Here is a 22,918-nt window from a genome sequence, read left to right as displayed (position 1 = left end):
GATCTTGAACAAAAGCGGGCAACCACTACTGGTTGTTGATAGGAAGGTAGTTCAGGATGGACTGAAGAAAACAAAGAACTGGAGAACGTGATTCCCAGTGGAACACTGGACTTTGCATTGAAACTAAGGGGGAAGCAGCTTTGAAGCTTATATACAGCAGGAACATGAAACAAGAAGTTGTCAATGTAAGTTCTATACCACTGTCAACAGTAAGTTCTTCCATCTTGGATAGGAAACTAAAGACGCCAGACCTTTCTAGAAGGTGTTTAGGTATGGTTTTGTACATATTGTAAATTGCCACTGGTCACTTAAATTCATGTTAACTTCAAGTCGTAGTCTTCAGGCCTTTTTAACAGATCTCCAGGATTTGGGTGGCCCTGGAATGGATGGACCCAACTCGCTGATGGGAGCAATTTCTGAGTTGAGTGAGAATGCCCGCAGGGACTTCAGTCTAGAAGTAGGAATAACTGCAGCCAGTCTCTGTGTTTGTTCCAAGTGGTACACAACACTGCACACACCTTATGGTGCCTTCAAGCTCAAAGTTGGAACTCCATGGCTCAGAATCCACTCCAGCAAACATCTGTTTTACTAAAACCGCCCCTGTGCCAATACCTTCTATAACTTTTCTAAGCATAGTATTCAATAGAGTGAGGAGGAATTGGGTCATGCTCGGCTCCTGTATCATTGATAGGATACTAGAACAAGACATTTGCTCCAAAGTGTATGCTGAAGCTTACTGGTGCTAACCCTTTCTTCCTACAGGAGGGAACACATACAGTCATCTCCCTCAAAGCTATCGTCAAACAATGCGTGCACAAGAGAAAGGGAAACTTCCGTTCTGTGTCTTGTTACCAAGAGTTAGAAAAAACAAGCATTTGCAATGCAATAGGTCTCGCATTATTTAACTTTGAGCTATTATTATTGTAAATGGCAATGTTTTTTGCTTTATGCTATAGTTTTCTTATGTACATAAAAAGCTACATATAAAGTATTTGTTGTTAAAATTATTTATGCAGTATTTAAAGGCAAGCATTACCGCCTTCGGGTAAAGTCCGTGCTATATAAAAATGCATAAATACATGAATAAAGAAATACCGCCTTCGGGTAAAGTCCGCGCTATATAAAAATGCATAAATACATAAAAAAATAAATACCGCCTTCGGGTAAAGTCTGCGCTATATAAAAATGCATAATTAAATAAATAAACACATACCGCAAAACATCCTCGTTACTCTGCCGGCCTGCGACCAGGAAGTCAGGCAGGCCGGCGCGACACCCGGAAACAGGAAGTAGGAGGGCGGGAGCCTACCCCGCCTCCCACGGAAGAGCCGCGATTGGAGCCGTGTTGGGAGCAGGGAGCACCGGAGCAGGCAGGAGCCTACCCTGCGCCCCGGTGCCGAAGGAGGGAAGAAGAGTCCTGCTGCCGGGCCTTGCAGCTGAGGAGAGGAAGCCGGTGAGTGCATTGCTGAGCGGCGGGCGGGCGGAGGGAGAGGAGCATGTAGGCGCGGGGGGGAGGCGGGCTGGGTATGTGTGTGTATGTGTGTGCGTGCGTGTGTGTATGTGTCTTGGAGTGCGTGTGTGTGACTGTGAGGGAGGGGGTGTGTGTGTGAGCGAGTGTCTGTCTGCGACGTGTGTGTGTGTGTGTGTGTGTGTTATGCGCGGTAGGCTGGGAGGGCGGCGCATGCGCAGTAGGATGGGAGGGCGGCGCAGGACGGAACGTGCGCGTTCACGCAGCCAAATCCGACTGCTAAAAATAGTGCCAGTTTTGTGTCCCTCATTCCCCGCCATCCGACGGCTATAGAGTCTCTGTCCCTGTTCCAGGGCGAGACCTAATAAGACAATCCGAGCACACATTTTTTAGCTGAATGAAATAAAGCAACATGCTGGCCTGATTTGTACTTCTATGGCCTTACAATTGCACCTCACATGCACAAAATCTGAATGCAAAAGGCAATATTAGTGCAGCAAGCTTTACATGCAATCAGGCCTGTATTGCAAGCAGCACGAAAAACCCGAAGTCCCAGTCCCACCAGTCATACTTTCACCATTAAGGTCATCACACCTCTCCTACAGAGATCACAGCTTCACCACAAGGATTCGACATCAATAATGATGTCTCACCTTCAGCACTAAGCAAACCCCTTCACTACTAAGGTAAAGCCTTTGCTATTAAAGTCACACTTCAAATAAAAAGGTATCGCTTTCATCACTCGGATCATGCCTTAACCACGATGACCACCGTATTAATCACCAAGATCATGCCTATACCACTAACAACAAGTCTTTAGAACAGATGTCATGCCTGTAACAAAAATATATCACTTTCATTGTTTTGGTCATTCGTGTGACGAATGAACCCAGAGTGGGGGCATGTGGGGAACAGTATCAGACAGAATACTGCAACACATAAAATGGTGTTTCTGGATGTCCAAGGTATATTAACCAGTGGTTTTGTGATGAGGTCTGGGGTGCATCAGCAGACACACTTATGAGAGGAATATTAGCCGAGGATGTCACAAGCCAAGATTGAGGTGTAGAGAAGAGTGGGACTGTGAGCAGTGGGTCCCTGTGCTGTGTTGTGTATAGATGCGAAGGTCAGAGCTGTATTTAGATGTAATGCTACAGGCAGAGAATGTGGGTGTGCACATACTGAATTTTCAGGGAAATGCCAGATCGGACTGTGGCTCGCTAGAAAAGATCTACTTATCAATCATACCCTAAATGCCCTAAATTACTCAGAATTGTGTGCACTGTGAATGATGGCCTTTGGTAAATAAGACTCTTACCTGGCCTCAGTGTCTCGAAATCCAACAGCATCCTGTAGGCTGTGCAGGGATTGACACTCAGGGTGGCTGCGCTCTCCACTGGGAGGTCCTTTGGCACTTTAAGTAGCAGGTCCTCCGCTGCCACCATTTCAGTTCGCCAGGTCCCTGGTAAAAGCATAAATGTAGGGACATTTTATTTAGGGGGCAGAATCAGGAAACATGTTTTTGTTTTTTACAAGTGCCATCCATGTTCCCTTCATAATGTAAATGCAATGAGAGCGGAGATAAGTGCCCATTATTTAGCTTAGGCTCTCACGGGGAGTATGGGGTCGGCCACACTCAGGGGTAAAAACCTCAAAGGAATATTTTCCACTATATTATCGCGCTGGTGGAGCCAATATAGATTTTCTGCAGAATTTAGCTTTGCCTTCAGAAATCAGAGGAGTTTTCAATACTGACCTGCATCTGGTTTAATATTCCATCTGCCACCTGCCCCTTGTAAACATCAGCCCAGTCTCACCCTCTCTGTGGCGTACAATGTGAGTGGGTTTAGGGCCGTCCCTTAATCAGCTTCACTGAACAAGGTGCAAGGCCAGCGAATCATCGGGGAGCTTTGTTACTCTGCAGCAGTACCCTCGCAAAGATGCCCATTCCTCTTTCACCCCTGTCCTATGGGTGGAATATGGCACCCTGTACCTGCTGGATGCCAACTACCAGTTGGCTAGACCACACTCAACATTCAGGCTTTGGACTTCTGCCTGGCTGAATCTTTTTCAAGAATAAATTCTGTCAGTGTTTTGTGACCTCTGTACATCATGTAAAGTTTAATCACCTATATGATAAAAAAGCACTTGTTTAGCCAAGACTTGTGCCAACTCTCAAAATGACTTTTCCGTGGACCCAAGAGTGAAATTCTTTATCTTTTCCTACTTCTACCTACGCATGCTCCAGTAGATCACCCCAGGTCTCTATTAATAAACGTGTGTTACCAATGCCTTGGACCGGATTTGTTCTTGCTTAGAACATGGGAATTAACCCTACCCAGAGGGTCCAAGCGTATCTTTCAAACCAATTACAGATCGTAAATAATACATGGGACTAGAATGACAGTGAAAATATAATATGATCATTGCTCTGATCACTTGATGAATCTAAGCTGACTCCCCATTACCAAAACAACACACTGAAATGCTTAGCTATGTCCATTGTGAACAATACAGCAAGATACCTTTATTCCTAAAGACAAAACTTTGAAGACACAATCCTGCTCAAGCTCTCCATTCTACTCACCCGATCATATGGATTCGTTCCCATAGTTTGAAGGCAAAGGAAATGAATGAGATCTATTTCAATAGTTGTCCCAGCCTCTTGCCCTGTGCAGCAGGACCACATTATTCAGTTTTTGCAAAATGCAAAATCCACATATTTATCTCTTCAGCTCCTATTTCATAGTTCTTCGTATTGTTGCAAACCTCAAGGCCATCAAAACAATCAGTCTAAAGGAACCACATAAACATAGGTTAAAATAGATAAATCTTTGCCTGTGCCAGGCAAACCCAGGCAAGGAGAATTTGGGGGTCTTTCATTCTGCATCCTGACCCGACTCTTCCTGGATTCCCAAGTTTCTATGATGTCAAAACAACCTGTATATTAGTAAAGAGAGACCAGCCAAGCAGTTCTGCTCACTTAGCAGTTCTGCTCACTTACTTTTCCTGACCACATCTTGCTTTCAGACACCCTTATGTTTAGCCTATACGCTGCACAGGTACATGCAACTATCAGGGGTGGTCTACACAGAGAGGGAAATTGGTGGAAACAGAATGTTCAGTTACTATCTGCCGATACATAGAGAATGGCATCTCTGCTTTTCATAATAGGTCATGAACCCTCTAGCTCTTATTGTTAGGCCCATATTTCTCTCTTGCCATTCATCTGTCTGTCATGTGCCACTTTTATACCATCCCCTCGCTTTGCTCTTGGGGTCTCCTCTAGAGTGGAAGTTTTTCTGAATTACTATGCCAAACTGAAATTCCGAAAACTTAACCTCTATGTTGTCACTGAGCCACAATACACAAATAATCAAAGCAATGGCAATACAAAATACAAACCAATGATCAGGTTGTCAGGTCAGTCCAATAGACAAACCATCAGATAGGGCTAATTGTGTCACGAGGCTGCCTCAACCACCAAATCATTAAGTTGGTGAAGTTTCTTTTGCTCGGTTGAAAAACCTTGAGGAACAAAACTCTAGAGGGAAGGAAATTACATGTCCAGAAACACTAGAGTAACAATCTTTGGGGAAGTGTACAGATAAATGTTAGTTGTTAGGGCTTGAATTGGTGTTTTGAATAGGTACTGGGGTAGGGACACAGATTGGAGTATTAAACTTGTTATTTGGGCTACTGCAATGTTAATGAAGACTTTTAAAGATATAATTATAGGGTAAAGGACAGGATTAGAGTATGGGTTGGGGTATGTTTTAGATTTAGGGAATTGCTAAGGGTTAAGTTTAGGGCTAGTTATAAGGATAGGCCATAGCTTACAGTGAAAACAGTGTATGATTGATGGACTCAAGGAAGGCATAGGGCCAAAAAGGAATAGATTTAAGGAAGGAGTGAGGGGGAAGAGAGAGAGGAGGATATCCCTGTTTAAAAAGATAAAGTATGATTAAACTTAGAGTTCGCAAAAAATGGTCTGAGATTTTCGAAGAAATGATGAAAGAAGAGGACCTTTTTTCTCCCAGAGAGTCCCCTCAATATTTGTTTTCACCAGAGGAAAAGTCACATGGAAGCCAGCCTACCCACCTCTTCAACTCGCCAGCGCAAACATTAAGTGATCATGCCAAATCCACCACCACACTCCGTAAGGTCAGCAAACCAGAAGCAAAAGCCAGCACAATGAGGAATTGACTGAGCTAAGCTCAACACCAAGGGGCCTATTAGGATGGCGGGTGGACTTTTGACCACCCGCCACCCTAGCGGTGCTGGGATCAGCCGCCAGTGGTGCAGCAGTCCCGCACCGGCAATTAGGATGGCACCGCCACGGTGGCATCCCCATCCACAACATTGTGGTGGGCGGTGCACACAGCACCGTCCCGACACACTGCTGTGGCTGCACCTTGTGCCTGCCACGTTGTGCATGCAAATGCAGGTGCACCACCCACCTTCCTATTACCCTGGGGGCCCGCAACGGGCCCCCACATTCAGAGACCGCATGCCTTTCAATGGCAGCAACGCTGCCATGGAAAGGCGCTTCTCCGCCTGATTTGTAATATGAATGGCTCACCACCATATACAGCCCCTTTTCCGCCCGATCCACTGGCGGATGGTCTTTCCGTCCGCCTGGGTCCCCCCGCCATCATAATATGGCAGGGGGGGGGGGGGGAGGAAATGGGATGTGGGAGGAGGTAAATGTCGGGCGGATCGACAGCGCCATGCGGGCGGTGGCGGTCCGCCCGACATACTAATAGACCCCCAAGTTGTTACTCCAGCTCACCTATCATTCAATCCTAGTCACCATAGATCCCCCAACAATGTGCACTACCCATTCCATCATAACATTAGTCTAGATAAGCTACCACGAGGATAAGCCAAACCACAAAGTAATACCACCAGTCCGAAAACCAATAGAGTATGTCAATCCAACCTCCAAGTCCTTAGGCCATCTGAACCACCAAACCAGTGGCCCTAACCACCAAATCATTGAACCTGGCCAGTCACCAAGCAATCAGGCCATCCAACCATGAGGCCAACTTAATTACCAGGTGATCAGGCCATGTAAACCACAAAGTCAATAGGCTTTAACAACGACAAATCAATCAATCCAACCCATGGCTAAGCTTTTATGCCAGCCATCCTTCAAATTATCGACCCAGCTTAACTATAAAGTGACTGTGACCCATACACTTCCAACACGTTATGTTGTCAGTCCATTCACCAGTTTAAGCTGCCATCATGGCAGCCTAAATCCCAAATAATCAGTTCAGCTACAATACCAAGTCATCAGGCCAATGACACTATGAAACCATCAGTGTTGAGGAAACATATATATCTTGTATGCATGCACTTAATACACATCTGACCTTGCCAAGACAAACTTCAACAGCTGTTCAGAATTAACTTAGAGGTCACTTTATGTTCTGACTACCATGTTAGCTTGCTTATCATATTGTTCATTTCTGCTTACACTGTATGTCTGTATTATAATTGCCACAGTGTATAATTGGTACAGTGCCAATCTGGCATCTCTCTGTTGACCATATTTGGCAACATGTACCTTTTAGTACTGCAAGGTTTGCATTACTAAGTGTATATAGGACACAGAAACCAGTCACTCAGGGAAGAAGCAGGCTGAGAGCACCAGTGTGTGCCGACTTCATCCTTGATGGCCAGCAAGAATGCATGAACACAGACAAACACATTTAATTTGTTCCTGAGCAAACTGCAGAGTTGTGTGTTGCTTTCATTGCTCCTGGGACAGTGCAAAAGTTTTTAATTTCCCTAACAAACAGGTTTGTCCTAATGTAGCCAGCCCAAATACAAAGACACTATGCCACTTTCCCCTGCCACTTGACTTTGTAAAAAAAGGGTATGGAGCAAGCCTGCACATTAGGTCACATGTCCGGCCAGCACTAAGTCATCAGCCAGGCCCAGCCACCAAATCTGTGGGACAGAACTATCAACTATCAGTCCAGTCCAACAATCCACCAAGAAATGAGGCCAATTCTCCAGGTTGATGTACCAGCCTACTCACAGTGTCCTCAGACCACCTAAGCATGAAGTCATCAAACTAGTCAATCCATCATATCTTCCAGTCAGACTAAAAAGTCTTCAGCCTTCTCCGCGAACCAGGCAATGAAACTTGGCTCACCAACATACTTTTTGGCCAGCCTAGCCACCAGGTTATGTGGCCAGCCCAAAAAACATGGCAAAAGATTAATAATAACCAGGTCCTCAAGTCATTGCAGCCACCAAATCCTCTGGCTAGTTCAGCCACAATGCCACAGAGTCATCGTGCCATTCTATCCATCAAGTCGTAAGCTCAGGCCAAACACACAAACCGGATAATCCAAACACAAACACTCCTGACAAGTCTAATTACGATATCATCATGCCATTACAAACATCAGGCAAACCTGAACCCTAGGTCATCAATCTGGTCACTATAATGGCCAGATTGATGCAAGGTACATCAACCATGAAGCCACCCTGACCTTGAAGCTACTATAATATCAATGTTCATAAGGTCCTTGCAACCACTAAACCACAATGCCTCCAGAAATGTGAAGTTACCTACCACTCTAACAACTAAGCCTGCCCACAAGTTGAGGTCACTCTTCAAATTTATCAGCAGAGCATGAATAAGATGATAGCAAAGTAGTAAAATAAAAAAAAAGCTCAGTAGATTTCTAAACTGTGCAATGAATAACTTCAAAACATCTAATGATTCATGGTTTTAAAGAAGCAGCACTATAGGTGAAAAATGTTAGCTAAGGATGCGCTACTACTCACCGAGGCCTGCATCTATCGGTATCACCCAGTCACCAGGTTGCAGGCCAGTTACGTCACTGCCAACTGCCAGCACCTCCCCGACCCCTTCATTACCACCAACAGCTGGCAGATCAGGGAGCAGAGCATATGTACCTGCATATGGAAGATGTACAGTTAGCAGACACAAATGATTTTGGGAGAATTCTCCTCACACAGTCCATTCACAAAATATAATTCATACTAAACCGAACAGACACAGCCTTATATACTACTCTTCTAAAACAGATTCCCTTCATCACCAACAGCTTCCCGAACTAGCTCTGTCTGAGCTGCATGAGACAAGATCATTCTAAAAACAGCAAACATTCAAAATTAAAGATTTGAGACATGCATGCTGAAGACGGAAGGTCACCTTGGATCATGTTGAGGTCAGACGGGTTGATGGGCGCGGCCAGCATTTTCACACGAACCCCAGCATTTCCAAGATCCGGAAGCTTCCATCGTTCCAATCTAAAGAACACATGGTGTGTGTAAGTGTTAAACTTTTATGTGGCTGTACACAACTTATTGTGCCACTCCCTTAAAGGCATGTTAGCAAATACAGTGTTAACTGATGACTCCATGCCACAATGTTAGCAGTCATGGGCTTTTATTCAAGCTCATGGCGTATTCTGTGGGTTGTTAAAGTGACAGTGACAAACGCAGCGAAACAGGCTGCGGATGTGGGTTGTTTGTGGATGCTGTTATGAATATTGTGCCGCTGCTGATCTAAGAGCACGCCTGATCAATTTTAAAAAAACATTGTAATTTGCACATCTATCTTCTGTGTCCGCGGCTGATTTTAAGAGCACGCTGGACAAATAGTTTTAAATTTGTATTTTTGCACTTTTGACTGTGAAATTCTTGAAGCTGATTTTACCTGCACTTTTCTGCCCTCGTGGCCTCGTTCCGCCCCGGCTTGTGCCGTTTGTTGCGGAGGGCCAGCTCGAGGAGCGCACTTCCTGCAGGCTGACACCACTTCCGCCCTGCGCTGAGTCTTTGCAGGTGAGCGGTCTAGTGCTGCCGAGCCCGCCCATGTATTTAATTGCTGTTCTCAGCTCCCAGCCCCAGTGACAAACGCAGCGATACAGGCTGCGGATGTGGGTTGTTTGTGGATGCTGTTATGAATATTGTGCCGCTGCTGATCTAAGAGCACGCCTGATCAATTTTAAAAAAACATTGTAATTTACACATCTATCTTCTGTGTCCGCGGCTGATTTTAAGAGCACGCTGGACAAATAGTTTTAAATTTGTATTTTTGCACTTTTGACTGTGAAATTCTTGAAGCTGATTTTACCTGCACTTTTCTGCCCTCGTGGCCTCGTTCCGCCCCGGCTTGTGCCGTTTGTTGCGGAGGGCCAGCTCGAGGAGCGCACTTCCTGCAGGCTGACACCACTTCCGCCCTGCGCTGAGTCTTTGCAGGTGAGCGGTCTAGTGCTCCCTCCCCCTTTAGTACTTAATGGCGGCATGGAGGAAGCGCAGCGGACGAGCGCAGCGGGAGCGCCGACTTCGCGCCAAAGTCGCGCACAAGTCAAGCCCGTCTGCGCCCGTCCGCGGCCGACCAGGCCCAGGGCCCTGTCGTAATGCCCAATGCTTCTCCTATTCCTCCACCGACCTGCTAAGTCTAAAAACCTCGGGGCTCATCCCTGCCCGTACTGTTAAAGCGCCTCAGGAATGTGGCATTTTTGTTCCCTCTGATGCCCCTGCATTCGATCCGTTGCACGCTCCTCCTCAGGCCCCCCCCTCAGTACTACCCCCGATCTCCGCCTCATTACTTATTCACTACCTTAATACCCACTCCCTCATTCGCCACCAGCTTGAGATTTTTCAACTGTTGCATCTTAGCAGCATCGATATCCTTCTTCTCACCGAAACCTGGATCACAGAGGACTCAGGTCCCGACGTCCTTGCTGCAATCCCTACGGGATATTATATCATGCAAGCCAACCGCCCCGGTGGTAAAACGGGCGGCGGGGTAGCGGCTATTATCAGCTCCCAACATAAATTCTCTGAGATCTCCGTGACTGCCATTCCTAAAACTGAATGCTTAGCTCTTAAATTTTCTTCAGATAAGTCGTCTTTTATTTGTGTTATTGTCTATAGGCCCCCTGAACACATGCCTCTTTTCCCCCAGCTTTTCAGCGACTCTATAGCCCAACTCGCGATCAATCATGCCAATATCCTGGTTATTGGCGACTTTAATTATTGGCCGTCTGCTGTTAACGAAAGCCAATCTTCCTCAGAATTTTCTGACTTACTAACTAGCATGAACTTCTCCCAGCATGTCCATTCCCCTACTCACAACAAAGGTCACATCCTTGACCAAGTTTGGACGTCCAACCTTGTCATCTCTCCTCCTGATGTTCTACCCTGTTCTTGGTCCGACCACAGCCTTATTTCATTTCACTTACATCTTCAGATTTCACGCCCTCCTCCCCTTGCCAAGAATCTTCTTGCCCGTAATTGGAAAAGAGCAAATCTACCCGATTTTCATGCCACTTTGGCTTCCACTGCACCCTTGCCATCGAATTCACCAAATGATCAAGCCGATCATTTGGATGAATGGCTCCGTCTTGCCAGCAACAAAGTGGCCCCTTATAAAAATATTAAAGCTAAGCGCCCTCACGACGCTCAACGGTGGTTCACAGACCAACTCAAAACCGATAAACTTGCTCTGCGGCAAGCGGAACGTCGCTGGCGACGCAACTATGATCCACAGCTCAAACTCCTCTATGTCAACTGTCTGAAAACGTACAAAAAAATCGATCTTGACAGCCAAAACGGCCTACTTTTCTCAAAAAATAATGGACTCTCATAGTAAAACCAAGGACATTTTTGCTATTGTTAATGAGCTTTCCCTCCCGGATAGGGTTACCCCTCAACCCCAACCCACTCAAACCCTGTGCGACTCACTAAACTCATACTTTATTGATAAGATCACAACTATAAAAAATAATATTCCGACTCCTATATACCCCCTCCCCCCCTCCCTTCCCCCCAGGAACCCTAATACCCTGTTGGAGTTTCCTCCAATTTTCCTAGAGGAATTTTCCTCTCTTCTTTTTAAAGTCAGCTCAGGTTCCCCGAACGATTGCTGTCCCCCTCTGATTCTGAGAGAAGCTTTCCTTGCCTGTCCGGGCCCCCCACTGGCATTACTCAATAATTCCCTTGCTAATGGGGAGGTCCCCCGTTCTTTCAAGCAAGCAGCTGTCCTGCCTATTCTGAAAAAATCAAATGCGGACCCCACAATTTTAAGCAACTACCGTCCCATTTCCCTCTTGCCCTACCTAGGCAAGATTTTGGAGAATTATGTTACCCGCTGCCTGAGTTCCTTCATAGAGAAATCTTCCTTCCTTGACTCCCAACAAGCTGGCTTTAGACCCCTCCATTCCACTGAGGCGGTCATTGTAGCAGTCATGGACACCCTCAGGAAAGGTGCCGATAAAAACATCTCCCAGGCCCTTGTCCTTTTAGATCTTTCGGCTGCATTTGACACGGTAGATCACGCCATCTTGATCGACCGTGTCCATAATGCTGGCATTCAGGGGGTCGCCCTCAACTGGCTCAGATCATTTCTTGACCAGCGCTCCCAAGCGGTTCATTTGTCTACTTTTTCTGCACCTCTCACATCCCTCTCCTGCGGTGTCCCCCAAGGTTCAGCACTATCCCCTCTTTTATTTAATTTATATATGCAACCTTTACTAACATCTCTCCGCAATTCCCCCATCACAATCTTTAATTATGCGGATGATCTTCAGTTAATTTTCCCCATTGATCCTCTCCCGTCCACCTGTCTTAATTTTCAGTCCACTATGCTGATTATTGCTGAGTGGATGTACCACAGCCAATTAAAATTGAACCCCACAAAAACAGAACTTGTACTTGTGGGGGGTCCCACTAATCCCTGGAACTCCACCTTTTGGCCTACCTCCTTGGGGGCGGCACCCACCCCCGTGAGAACAGTGAAGAGCCTGGGGGTGATTATATCTGAAGACCTTTCAATGAGACCTCAAATCAACTCGGTCACTTCATCCTGTTTTTTCCATCTTAGGCGGATACGCAAAATCAGCTGGTTTCTCACCAGGGAGGCCTTGATCCAGGTCGTCATTGCTCTTATCACCTCCAGGCTAGACTACGCTAACACGCTGTATGCGGGCATTCCCGCATACCACCTCCATCGGCTGCAGCTGGTGCAGAATCAGGCTGCCCGCCTGATTTTCCGCCAGCCTAAATACCAGCATGTCACTCCTCTCCTTCGTAGTCTCCACTGGCTCCCGGTCTCCAAGCGCTGCAACTTTAAGCTGGCATGCTCAGTATTTAAGGCTCTCTCCGAGGCAGCCCCAGCTTTCATTTCATCCACCTTGACTCGCCACACTCCTCTCAGAGCTCTTCGCTCTGCATCTCTCAACCTCCTGGTGGTCCCCAAATTCAAACGCAAAAAACACGGTGGATTAAGTTTTTCGGTCCTGGCCCCCTGCACTTGGAATTCCCTGCCATCTACTCTCCGTCTCTGTCCCAGCTATGACTGCTTCCGCAGCTTACTAAAAACCCGGCTCTTCCAGTCTGTTTATGAATAACCCCTCCCACCCAGGATTACTGTATTTGTCAAGAGCGCCATGAAACCATTGGTGAAAGTGCGCGGTATAAATAATTTTAACGTAACGTAACGTAACGTAAAAGTCAATTAGACTACAATATCAGATAGGTCAAATTCTTAGGGTTCTCTAGAGATTTCGGCATAATGCCATTCCGAGTCACTGCAATCGATATGGATTTGATGTGACCCAGAGCTGATCTACAATATATTTCTTCTTAACCGCCCTGAGGAAGCCCCAGGCCGGATGGCCATGTAAAGGGGTGAAACACGTGTTGGCTGTTCTCGCACTCACTATCACAGATACAGTGACTAACCAACTATATAAATACACCAGAAACAAACCTATGTGTGATTGGAATTTTTTCCTCGAATTATATTGAATACAAATCTTGCCCAGACAATCTTGTTCTGAACCCTACTCACATTAGGGGGATAGGGGTTTCCCCCTGTCAAGGGCAAGCAACCAAGAAGGATTTAGCTCAATATACGGTCAGTAAGGGATCGGGACCTGTTTACCCCTTCTTTTCTCAAAGTCTAATCAATACTTACACTTTCCCTATAGTATTAGGAATTTTTCTGCACTGTGGCAAACCTACTGACTGGGATGGGAAATTAAGGACCAGTGCTAAAAGTCGCCAAAAGGGCAGACATAATCAACAAGGCGGTTTTACTTTTGCTTGCAAATCTTCAGGCACCGTTGCAAAGACTTAGAACAGTTTCCATCTCATGTTTGGGTCAAAAATCCCAATGAACTGAAGGTAAGGATCCATGGGGGTTCTGGGAAAATGTAAAGCTGCCCAACAACCATTTTCAAACTAAATAAGACTACTTAGTTCCAAAAGTCTCCGTCTACCCTTTGGGGATACCAGGACCCAACCCTTCATCATGGAGAGATTAATAAGATGTGTTACTTTCTCACTGAAGCCGCAATCTTCTTCAAGCCTGTATATCTCATATAAATGCTTAGAACGTTCTGCACCCACATTATCTCCAGGCCAAAAGGCAACACTATCAATCCTTTCACTCTGCTCTGACCAAACAACACTTCTAAATGTTCCTGCGAGACAGAAAAAGATAAATGTTTTATCACATTTGCCCCCTACCTCTGGAATAGCACCCGCCTGGACATCTGCAATGCTACAATCTCGTGCTATTTAAAGCAAGATTAAAAACTCCTCTTTTATGAGTTTCTCTAACGCTGAAGCACGAGCATCTCAAAGGTGAGCAATATCTCTTCATTACTCTGATGTACAACACTAATAAAAATAAATAAGACTTTGCTGGCTTTTTTGCTTGAATTAATGTGGTCAGTCATGGTAATTGAGATCACGGGTCATCAAAATTGAAATCCATCATAAAGACAGCTATACATGACCTACTTCTTCTATTCATGTTAAAACCTTCTGCTTCTAGATGAAAAGAATGATGTGCCGTACAAATAAATATGTATTCAAACATTTGTGATGATGAAAGCAAACAAGGAGGCATGCTACCATAGAAGAGGCTGTGTTGAATGGCAAGTCAGGAGATTTAGGCTTACCCCACACCTCCACAACTATTTTTAAAATCTAGACCCCCACAGCTAATCTTTAATTATTGAGTTCCATGAGCGCGGTGCTGCAATCTTAACATGTGGTATTCTCTTATAGCGGCAACAGAACACAATCCAGATTTGCATCACCAAGGTTACCAGATGATTGCATATCAAAAAGGAAGTAGTTATACACACCTATTTGATTTAACAACAGAATGCATTCTGGGAGGTTCAATTTACCTTACATGCCTTAAGACAACAAATTGTAAAAAGAACAGTAAAGGACTGGAGTATTTTGTATTTGATAACTTGCGATGATCTAATAACGTCATGCAATCCCCCTCGCATTTCTCACAATTATCTAACTTTCAATGTCTCTCCCACCTGGCCGTTTACCTTGTGCCACGACTAGTAAACTCACACCAGCAATCAACATTCTGCATCCCTCCCAACATGCACTCCGTTTAGTCCAATTTCTAATGCGGCAGTGCATTCCCATTGCTGGAGGTATGATACTCTAGCACTTGTTCTGATTGAATGCTATTGTAGTCTTATTCCAAAACTGCCAAATTGCTCCCTGTATCTGTCTCCTTTAGCCAGTCCTGGCTTTTTATCAAGGGCATTTCGGGTGACGGGAGTTTTGAAACCAAAACTTACAAAGTTAAAAGAGAAACTACTAGTCCCACAATTTAAAAAATTGTGTTGATAAGAAAGACGTGGTTGTTAAAGGGCATTACACATCACCTAGAGTCCTATTTCTAGATGTACGTGACATTTCCGACTTGCCACTTTTAGCTCCGTGTGTCATGAAACAACACGGAAGTCTTATTTCAAATGGAATAGACAAAGAGTTCTCTCCAGACTATATGACTCAAATTAAGTTTCTGATGGGCTGAAAATGCCGAAGTCTCAGACCTACTGTTATAATCGTTCATCCTTCTTCCTAGTCTATTGTTTATGTCGTAGTTAGCGGCCACCTTTGATCGGGTACCACTTGTTACTAAAATTAATCGAATCTGAAGTGGGTGAAGGCGCCTCTACCCCGCTAAGTTCTAATGGTCTGAACAAAATGTCTCCCTCACCGCAGGCTGAGCCGCGGGTCCCCGTGCTTCTCGTACACAAGTGCCTGGCACCAACTGCCCAGGCAACGCCGCCTTGAGCCTCCAGGTACACGACCCCAGAGCCCTGAGGACACAACTGCGAGCCACCGCATCCTCACGCCGACGCGCCTCTAACACGTCACGCCACAGACCGTAGAGGAGGCGGGGAGTTAAGTGACGTATGACACATAGTTTATCTAGCTAGTTTCATTTTCAGACAGCGGGCACCACCTGGTGGCAGATTGAAGAAACTGTAATTCACTTTGCCCTGCAAATTCTCCAGTCAGTTAATTTACGTGGCTCACCCACTCCATTTGGCTTTTCCCGACGTGTCGAAACCTTTATTTTAGTGCTAGAAAGCAGTGGTTAAAATGGAACTATTCCTGGTACTCACTTTTTAAGAGTACCTGTTTGCAGGGCCGGCTTTAGCACTGGTGGCGCCCAGTGCGACAATGTTTTTTGGCGCCCCCTCCAACGGATTCCCTCCCTACCACCTTTTAACAGTCACCATAACCACTCTCTCTCAAATGCATTTTACATTTTATAGCGTCCCTCATAAAAGTGAATGGTGTCAGAGCACTGTACTTAACGCACACATTACACAGAGACTATCAATCGTGTGTAAATCGGCGTGTATAGGACATGTTATAAGAACAAGCATTTACAATGCAATGGTTTCGCCTTTGGAAAAGTTAGAGCTATTGGCATTGTAAATGACAAAATTTGTATTTATGTGTTGGTTTTGAAAACAGATAAATAAATGGCATTGTCATTTACATTGCCATTAGCTTAATCTTTCGCAAATGTGAGGCCTATTGTAGGACTTTAAGTGGGCCGGGTCTCACCAGGTCTGAGCAGCGACAGTTTTTTTAAGGGGTCCTCAAAGTGGGTCTTTGCCAAGTTAGGCAAATATGATGAAAATATTAATCAAGTTTGGTTCGATGTGTAATAAACGTGGTCTGAGAACTGTTTATTTTCGAAGCCAGTAATTAGTCAAGTTCAGGCTGTTCATTTTGCTTATGTTGACTATTGGTTTTGAAGAGTTAACTGTGTTTGACGGCTCTTGACACCCCTAACCCCCACCAGCCTGGGTGGGTCCTCCATCTGTTATCAAAGGGTCGATACTTGCCCCAAAAAGTGTAACCACTTAGGCGATGTGCTGAAGCACAGTGTGCTGGGCCCAGCAGGGAATTTCAATGGCTCCATTGAATAATTGCAGCCCTGCTGTGCCTGCAGATCGGTGGGGGAGGGGCTGGGGAGTGGGGGCTGATGACGTTGATCTACTCTGAGTCTGCTAACAGTGAGCTGGCGTGGGACGGGCATCCAGTTGTAGAACTGAAGACTTACTTTTGTTGCATTAAAGTTCTACTTAGCTAGTAAAAGATTTACCAGAGATGGAAGGGCAAGGCAAAGAAAAACCACACCTAGCACTGTCCCCAATTGTCATTAAATCACAAGAGAACACTTAAGAGAAAGCGGGTCCATTGTGAGGGAACAGCCACCGGGGAATCAGTCCCTAATCCTAAACTAAATAATACTACTCTGTATACGAATCTGACATAAATATATACCATATCGAGGACCCCTTCGTATTAAACAGTGCTCAACATTCATCCTAATTTAAAGAAATCAGAATAGGTCCATAATCCAATTCGTATCCAATGTTTTTATTAGTTCATTCCTTAATTAAAATGTATTTCATTGTGGCCAGATTAAACATCTATCAGGAAAGCTAACACGGTTCGTTCTCATTGAGCTTCTTCAGGGCTCTTTGGTCCATAAGGACAGTCATAGTCTCAAAAATGCGGCCATCACACTGCATGCATGTCCAATGAGCTGGCGTTTTTGTGATTTACCTCAACTGCTTCGCTAGTAGCGTTGACTAGTTAAATTGTTAAAAGCATCGCTGTGTGAAAATAACTTCTCCCACCACCCACCGTGTCACGCCCCCCTCCTCACCCGTCCCGTCCCCTTTAACACAGCAAATTGTAAGCCTGTACTTTACACACGTGCATTATATTTAGAGCGAAATGCAAGGTGGCGTGTTTACTTAATATTTCTGTTGCATTAAGGGGAAAAACGTTTTAAATAAGGTTTCAAGCAGTTAGATGAGTGTGCTGCGCAAGGCCCGATATTCCTTGCATGTAATGCAGTTCAGAAAAAGACAAACGCTTCATCTAGAGGGCTATTGCCTCGGCCACATTTGTTTCACTCAGCAGAAATGATAAATGCGATAATGCAAATATGAACATTTACGTCCAGAGCGCTCCCTGCATAACAAGTACACACATAGGGGTATGAAAGGATTTCCGGAAACGTTCGCACTTTATCGAAGAGTCTAGGTTGCCTCTCTGCAGTGAGGGCGCTTGAGACATCCCCCGAGGGTTTATGTTATGAGTTTTCGTTGGAGCCATTTTCAAGCGACATGAAAGGGTGGTGTCGAAATCCAGGGGTTTCTCCAAACGTTTCTGGCCCAGCACTGGAATCAGTAGCGAGAATCAGATGCTTATACCAAATGTAAACAGACTTCCGGATACCTCAGTACCTCACGTCTACCTAAATATTCGATTTTATTCCACGTCATATTTTACCGATGATATGCGTGCACTTGCCTTTTATCATTTTGCCGGTTAAACCAAACCAGGAAAAGGAGACTCGGAAATAGGATGTATTAGGTGGGACACACATGGGGCTTTCACACAAGAGGTACACAGCAATCTATTGGACAATATGGCGACCGGGGCAAAGATTGCTCACATCAGCCGTTAAAAGACCCAGAGGTTCCAGCCTCTGGTCCCCATGTGGACCGCTACTCCGCATGTCACCGATCGCCATAGAACACCTTCCTCCGACCACAGGACACTGGCGCCAAGCTCAGCTCTTCCAGTGCGTTTCAATAACAGATGTCATAAGTGTCGGCCATTTTGAGGTCAGGCAGGCAGGATGACAAACAGCCTGTCAGCTCTGTGAACTCTGCACCCAGCCTTAAGCGCTATTTACTGCACCACAACACTGTTGCTCAGTTGTTTTGTACCAATAGGAGTTGTCTCTTAAAAAGGTTAGGGTATTAGTTAAAACGGTAGTGATTCATCCGGTATTGCATTTACGAGGGCTGTCTCATTCACAGCCTATGCACAAGGAGAATAGTGATAGGACCCCTGATCATGCTAAATGTTAAATGAGCGTTCGGAACCTTCCTTGTGCTACGCTCCGGTGAACGGGTACCAGCTGCCTACTGTAGGGGAATTCGGTGTCAGGCTGGGATAGCGCGCGGCGGCCGCCGTTTTATAAGAGAGGAGCGCGGTACCTGAGGATCGTTCTTCCAGCGCAAAACAGCGTTTTACACCCCGTGGTGAAGGTCAGGCACAAGGCTCATCCCAGTCTTCCAGGTCGGATGATACGTTTTTTGGAGTTCGTGCTCTCGGGGCCATCAGAGGTTATTTGCGTGCTCCGGCAGTTTGCATTTCAGCAAAGCCGCCATTTTACCTCTTGCCAATTTCCCTTGGAACGCAAGTCAAAACGGGTGCACACTTAAAGGTGATCACCCCATGAAACAGCACCCGCTTCTTCACCCAGTGTATCCAAGCATAGGCATGCCGTCAGGGCCATCTCAGAGCACATCCTACAGTCCGGGGAAGCTATTCATTGTTCTCCGTTATCTTCGCGGGCGCCACCATGTTGGATTCTCGATCGCGGTGGTCGCCGTTTTCCTCTCCTAATTGTTGTCCCAGGCGATTATCAGCATCCTAGTCCTACGCAAAGCATGGCCCTGATATTCCGATGCCACAATCCATCAAAGTACTTCAATTTCGTGTCCTCAGCACAGCGGAAATTGCGGTGATGGTCTCCCGTCCTTGGGCGCCTGGCACGGGGCGCTCTTCCTCCCGTGGGCGGAGGAGAGGGGAGCCATTGCGCGTTTTCTTTCGCTCACTCTTGGGAAGTGTCAGAGGAGAAAAAATAAATTGAAGTCCTAAACAAGCACCTACGAGGACACGGACAGCAGGGGGGTGGGGTGGGGGGGGGCGGGAAAGCACACGGACAGCGGGAGGGGGGGGCGGCAAAGACACGGTCGGGGGGGGCGGCAAAGACACGGACAGCGGGAGGGGGGGGGGAGAGGAACGCACTCACCTGGACTTCTTCCGGCGGCCGTGGTCGGCATTAAATGAGGAAAACACACCCAAAAAAAACGAGACTCCGCCCACCACCCAATGACAATGCAAAAAGGGTGGAGAGGGAAAAAAATGCAGGAACGCCCACGTATCTGGTCCGGCCATGACGGACAGATCTCTGTTCCAATGGCTAGCCTCCATTTATGGAGCTAGCCAATGGAACAGAGGGCGGATTCAAGTGTCCCTTACTGAAGACTACAGATTTCTCTGGAGGCGGAGCTAAAGCTCCGTGCTCCAGCGAAACCTAAAAAGGACAACAAGGGGTGAATTCACATGTCATCCATATTGGTAGGCAGTATAGTTGAAGAGTACTTGGTCTTGATCCAGCGCTCTGATTGAAAAACTATTTCATAAACGCTACTTATCACCTCAATACTCACCATTAATCATAAACACACATAAAGGCCCATAACACTAATGAGACAATTTTTGAGCAACTGAATCATGTGGTCTGATTATCTAACTATTCACATATTATTTACATATTTATATACAACTGCAGTTTATCTATCTTCACCATGGTTTTAAAAATATATCACTTATTAATAATCAGGCCACTAAGGCGATTGGATCAACTGATGGAAACTAGACCATGAATAAACAAGACCAGCTTGTCATTTCAAATCTAATTTTATTAACTTTATTTCATAAAGAATAATAGCATTTAAGTTTTAAAGTCTTTATTTTATAAGCAAACAAGAAAGCAGCATTTTATTAAGGAAATGAATTAATAAACTGACATTTTCAGGACAGGCTCAGAAACACGAATTATTAGCAAAATAACAGTTTCCATTCCCTAAACCTATTTCCCTGTCTATTTCTCACTTCACCTAGAAAGGAAAAATCATTTGAAGTCTGCTGTCCTTACGTGCACCAAAAGTCAGACAGCATGTCACGTCAATCAGGAATCGGAAAGAAGAGAGTTTTTCCCCTGATCACAGTGTCAGGTTTTACACCTTTCTTTCTAGCTAAACTTTCTACATTTTACATTCTTTCGAAGAAATCCAAGCTTTCTATTGGCTGTCCTGTGTCAGTCCACAATTAGGTCACCTCCGATTCTTGACCAAGTCCAGGCTTCACATAAGCCCTATTTTCCTTTACTTCCACATCCTTTGGCTTCCTCAAGAAAGATACTTTTTCCTCGAGTTCAGAACATTACTTCCTAATCTTGGCAGACACTAAGTTTCTGTCCTTGAGCCTTCTCTCCATGAGCACGTTCAACTCGACCAAAGAACAGTTTTTTCAATTAATGATGACAGTGCAGCAAAAATCTCCACAGCTGCGCATGTGTGAAATCTTCACTCTGGTCAAGTTTTTACGTCTGCAGCTCTGTCAGCCATGTTTTCTGAACCAACTTTAGGCCTCACTTTGGAAACTATTATTAAACAAACACAAGACATCAATTAATGTAAGAATTGAGACCCATTCTGTTACCCACCCCCTTTACTAATTAACCCTGTTAATTATGTTACCTAGCAAAAAGCACAGACAAGCAGCTTTTTATTTACTTTTCCTTCGGGGACCAAACGAACTCCATGAGCTTTTATCACAGAAAAGACATAACATAAGCACATAAAATGAGCACATGCCATTAGTTAAACAGCCGCATTTAATACTGACAAAGACAATAGACAAGGTTAGTTTATTATTTTTCTCTTTGCATTTGCAACATAAAGCACATTAGTTTATCCCGTGTATACTGATGAATGTATTCTTAAACTAAGTTGATTAGTAATTTTCACCACATGCTTATTAATTTAATTACTTATTATGGGCGATTAACTTCACAAGTTTGAACAAAATCTTGTTCAGCACCTTGCTCCATCAACTCCCTCATCTGGTGATTTCAAAATCACCAAATAATATCTAAAATGTATACATTTTCAACCCTTGAACATGTTTTGGACTTTCTTAATATTAGTATTTCTAAACTTTAGATTCATCTGTTTCTTTGCAATTTTTATATTTCATTCTCAGAAACTCTTCTAATTCTATTTCTTTTTCTTTTTCTTTTCTCAGTTTGCAAATTCTTTTCTCTTCTATTACATGTTTTCTTCTCTTGTGTATCATGCAACTAATTTTTAACAAAAATATCACTATCGCTATAATTATCAAAGGATAAACTATTTTACCTATAATTGAACTACCAATCTGTTGAAACCAGTGTTTGATTGCGGCAAATCTTTTACTTAAATGTTCTGAAAAAGTATCATCTTCTAAAGGTTCAACCTCACTATGTAACTCAGTGATATTTTTTATATACATTTCTATATTCTGACTTTTATCAGGTATGTAAGTACAACAATGTTGAACATGCAAAATTCCACAGACTCCACCCTCTTTTGCCAGCAAAATGTCTAATGCAAGACGATTTTGCATTACCATAGTTCTCATGGCAATAAGCTCTGTATTCACTAATTGAAATCCACTTGCAGTATCTGTAGACAATCTATCAACAATTGTAGAAATTTTTCTGATTTTGTTTGCATTCCATACCATAAGTATTAATGCACCAAATATGTCTCCCATTATCTCTGTGACACTTTCTCTTCTAAATCTATTCAGGTGATTGCCAATTTCAAATGAACCTTTTGCATTTCTATCTACATGAAAATGTTTTGGAAAAACTAAACCTACATAACATGTCCCATACCAGTGGTCTGGGAGATTATAATAAGCTTTATTCCCACAAACAAAATACATTCCAGGAAAAATTGGATCTTTTCCTCCTTTAAATCCCCAACCCTCCATAATACGATAGGTATCTTCACATTGACTTGCACCTACAAAATAATTATCAAACAAAGTATTATCTCTTCTTATACAAAATTTTCCACTAACAGGTCTATCTATGTGAATAGCAACATTTTCATTTCTAGCATTGAGCTTTTCATCTTCCAGCTGCCAAAATTTAGACTTAGTATGTTTCAGCACCTCATTTCGCTTGTAGATTGCACTTCTCTCTTCAACCAAATTTAAAACGTCTTCTCTTCTGTTCTCAATTTGCATGTTAAATTATTTCTAAAAGCATACTCATAAGTGAGTTCACTAGTTACTAAGAAAAATTCTCTCATCTGTTTAGCATATTTCAATTTATTCAAGCTATCTTCAACTTTTAAGTTTGCAAAAATCTCATCAAAATTTGAATAGTAATATTCTAAACGTCCAGTTTGATAAAACAAACTAGCTATTACACTACATGTTATACCATAAGTAAGATGAAGC

The 22,918-nt window shown here is 44.3% G+C and overlaps 1 protein-coding gene across 1 annotated transcript in view; it reads right to left on the bottom strand.

Moving 5' to 3' along the window:
* Nucleotides 1-15,666, bottom strand: part of MECR (mitochondrial trans-2-enoyl-CoA reductase) — a 62,543-nt gene extending 46,877 nt beyond the window's left edge. The window contains exons 1-4 of the mRNA XM_078682522.1: nucleotides 15,507-15,666; nucleotides 8,667-8,764; nucleotides 8,276-8,407; nucleotides 2,787-2,930 (exon numbers count right to left, since the gene is read on the bottom strand). Of these exons, the coding sequence (XP_078538648.1) occupies nucleotides 2,787-2,930; nucleotides 8,276-8,407; nucleotides 8,667-8,764; nucleotides 15,507-15,637 (505 nt within the window). The 5' untranslated portion in view covers nucleotides 15,638-15,666. The remainder of the gene's footprint in view (nucleotides 1-2,786; nucleotides 2,931-8,275; nucleotides 8,408-8,666; nucleotides 8,765-15,506) is intronic.
* Nucleotides 15,667-22,918: the final 7,252 nt, after the last annotated feature.

The sequence above is a fragment of the Lissotriton helveticus genome, chromosome 3_1 (assembly GCF_964261635.1).
Source record: "Lissotriton helveticus chromosome 3_1, aLisHel1.1, whole genome shotgun sequence".
Classification (NCBI taxonomy): Eukaryota; Metazoa; Chordata; class Amphibia; order Caudata; family Salamandridae; genus Lissotriton; species Lissotriton helveticus.
The sequence above is the reverse complement of the archived record's forward strand: the minus strand, read 5'-3'. Positions and strand labels throughout refer to the sequence as shown.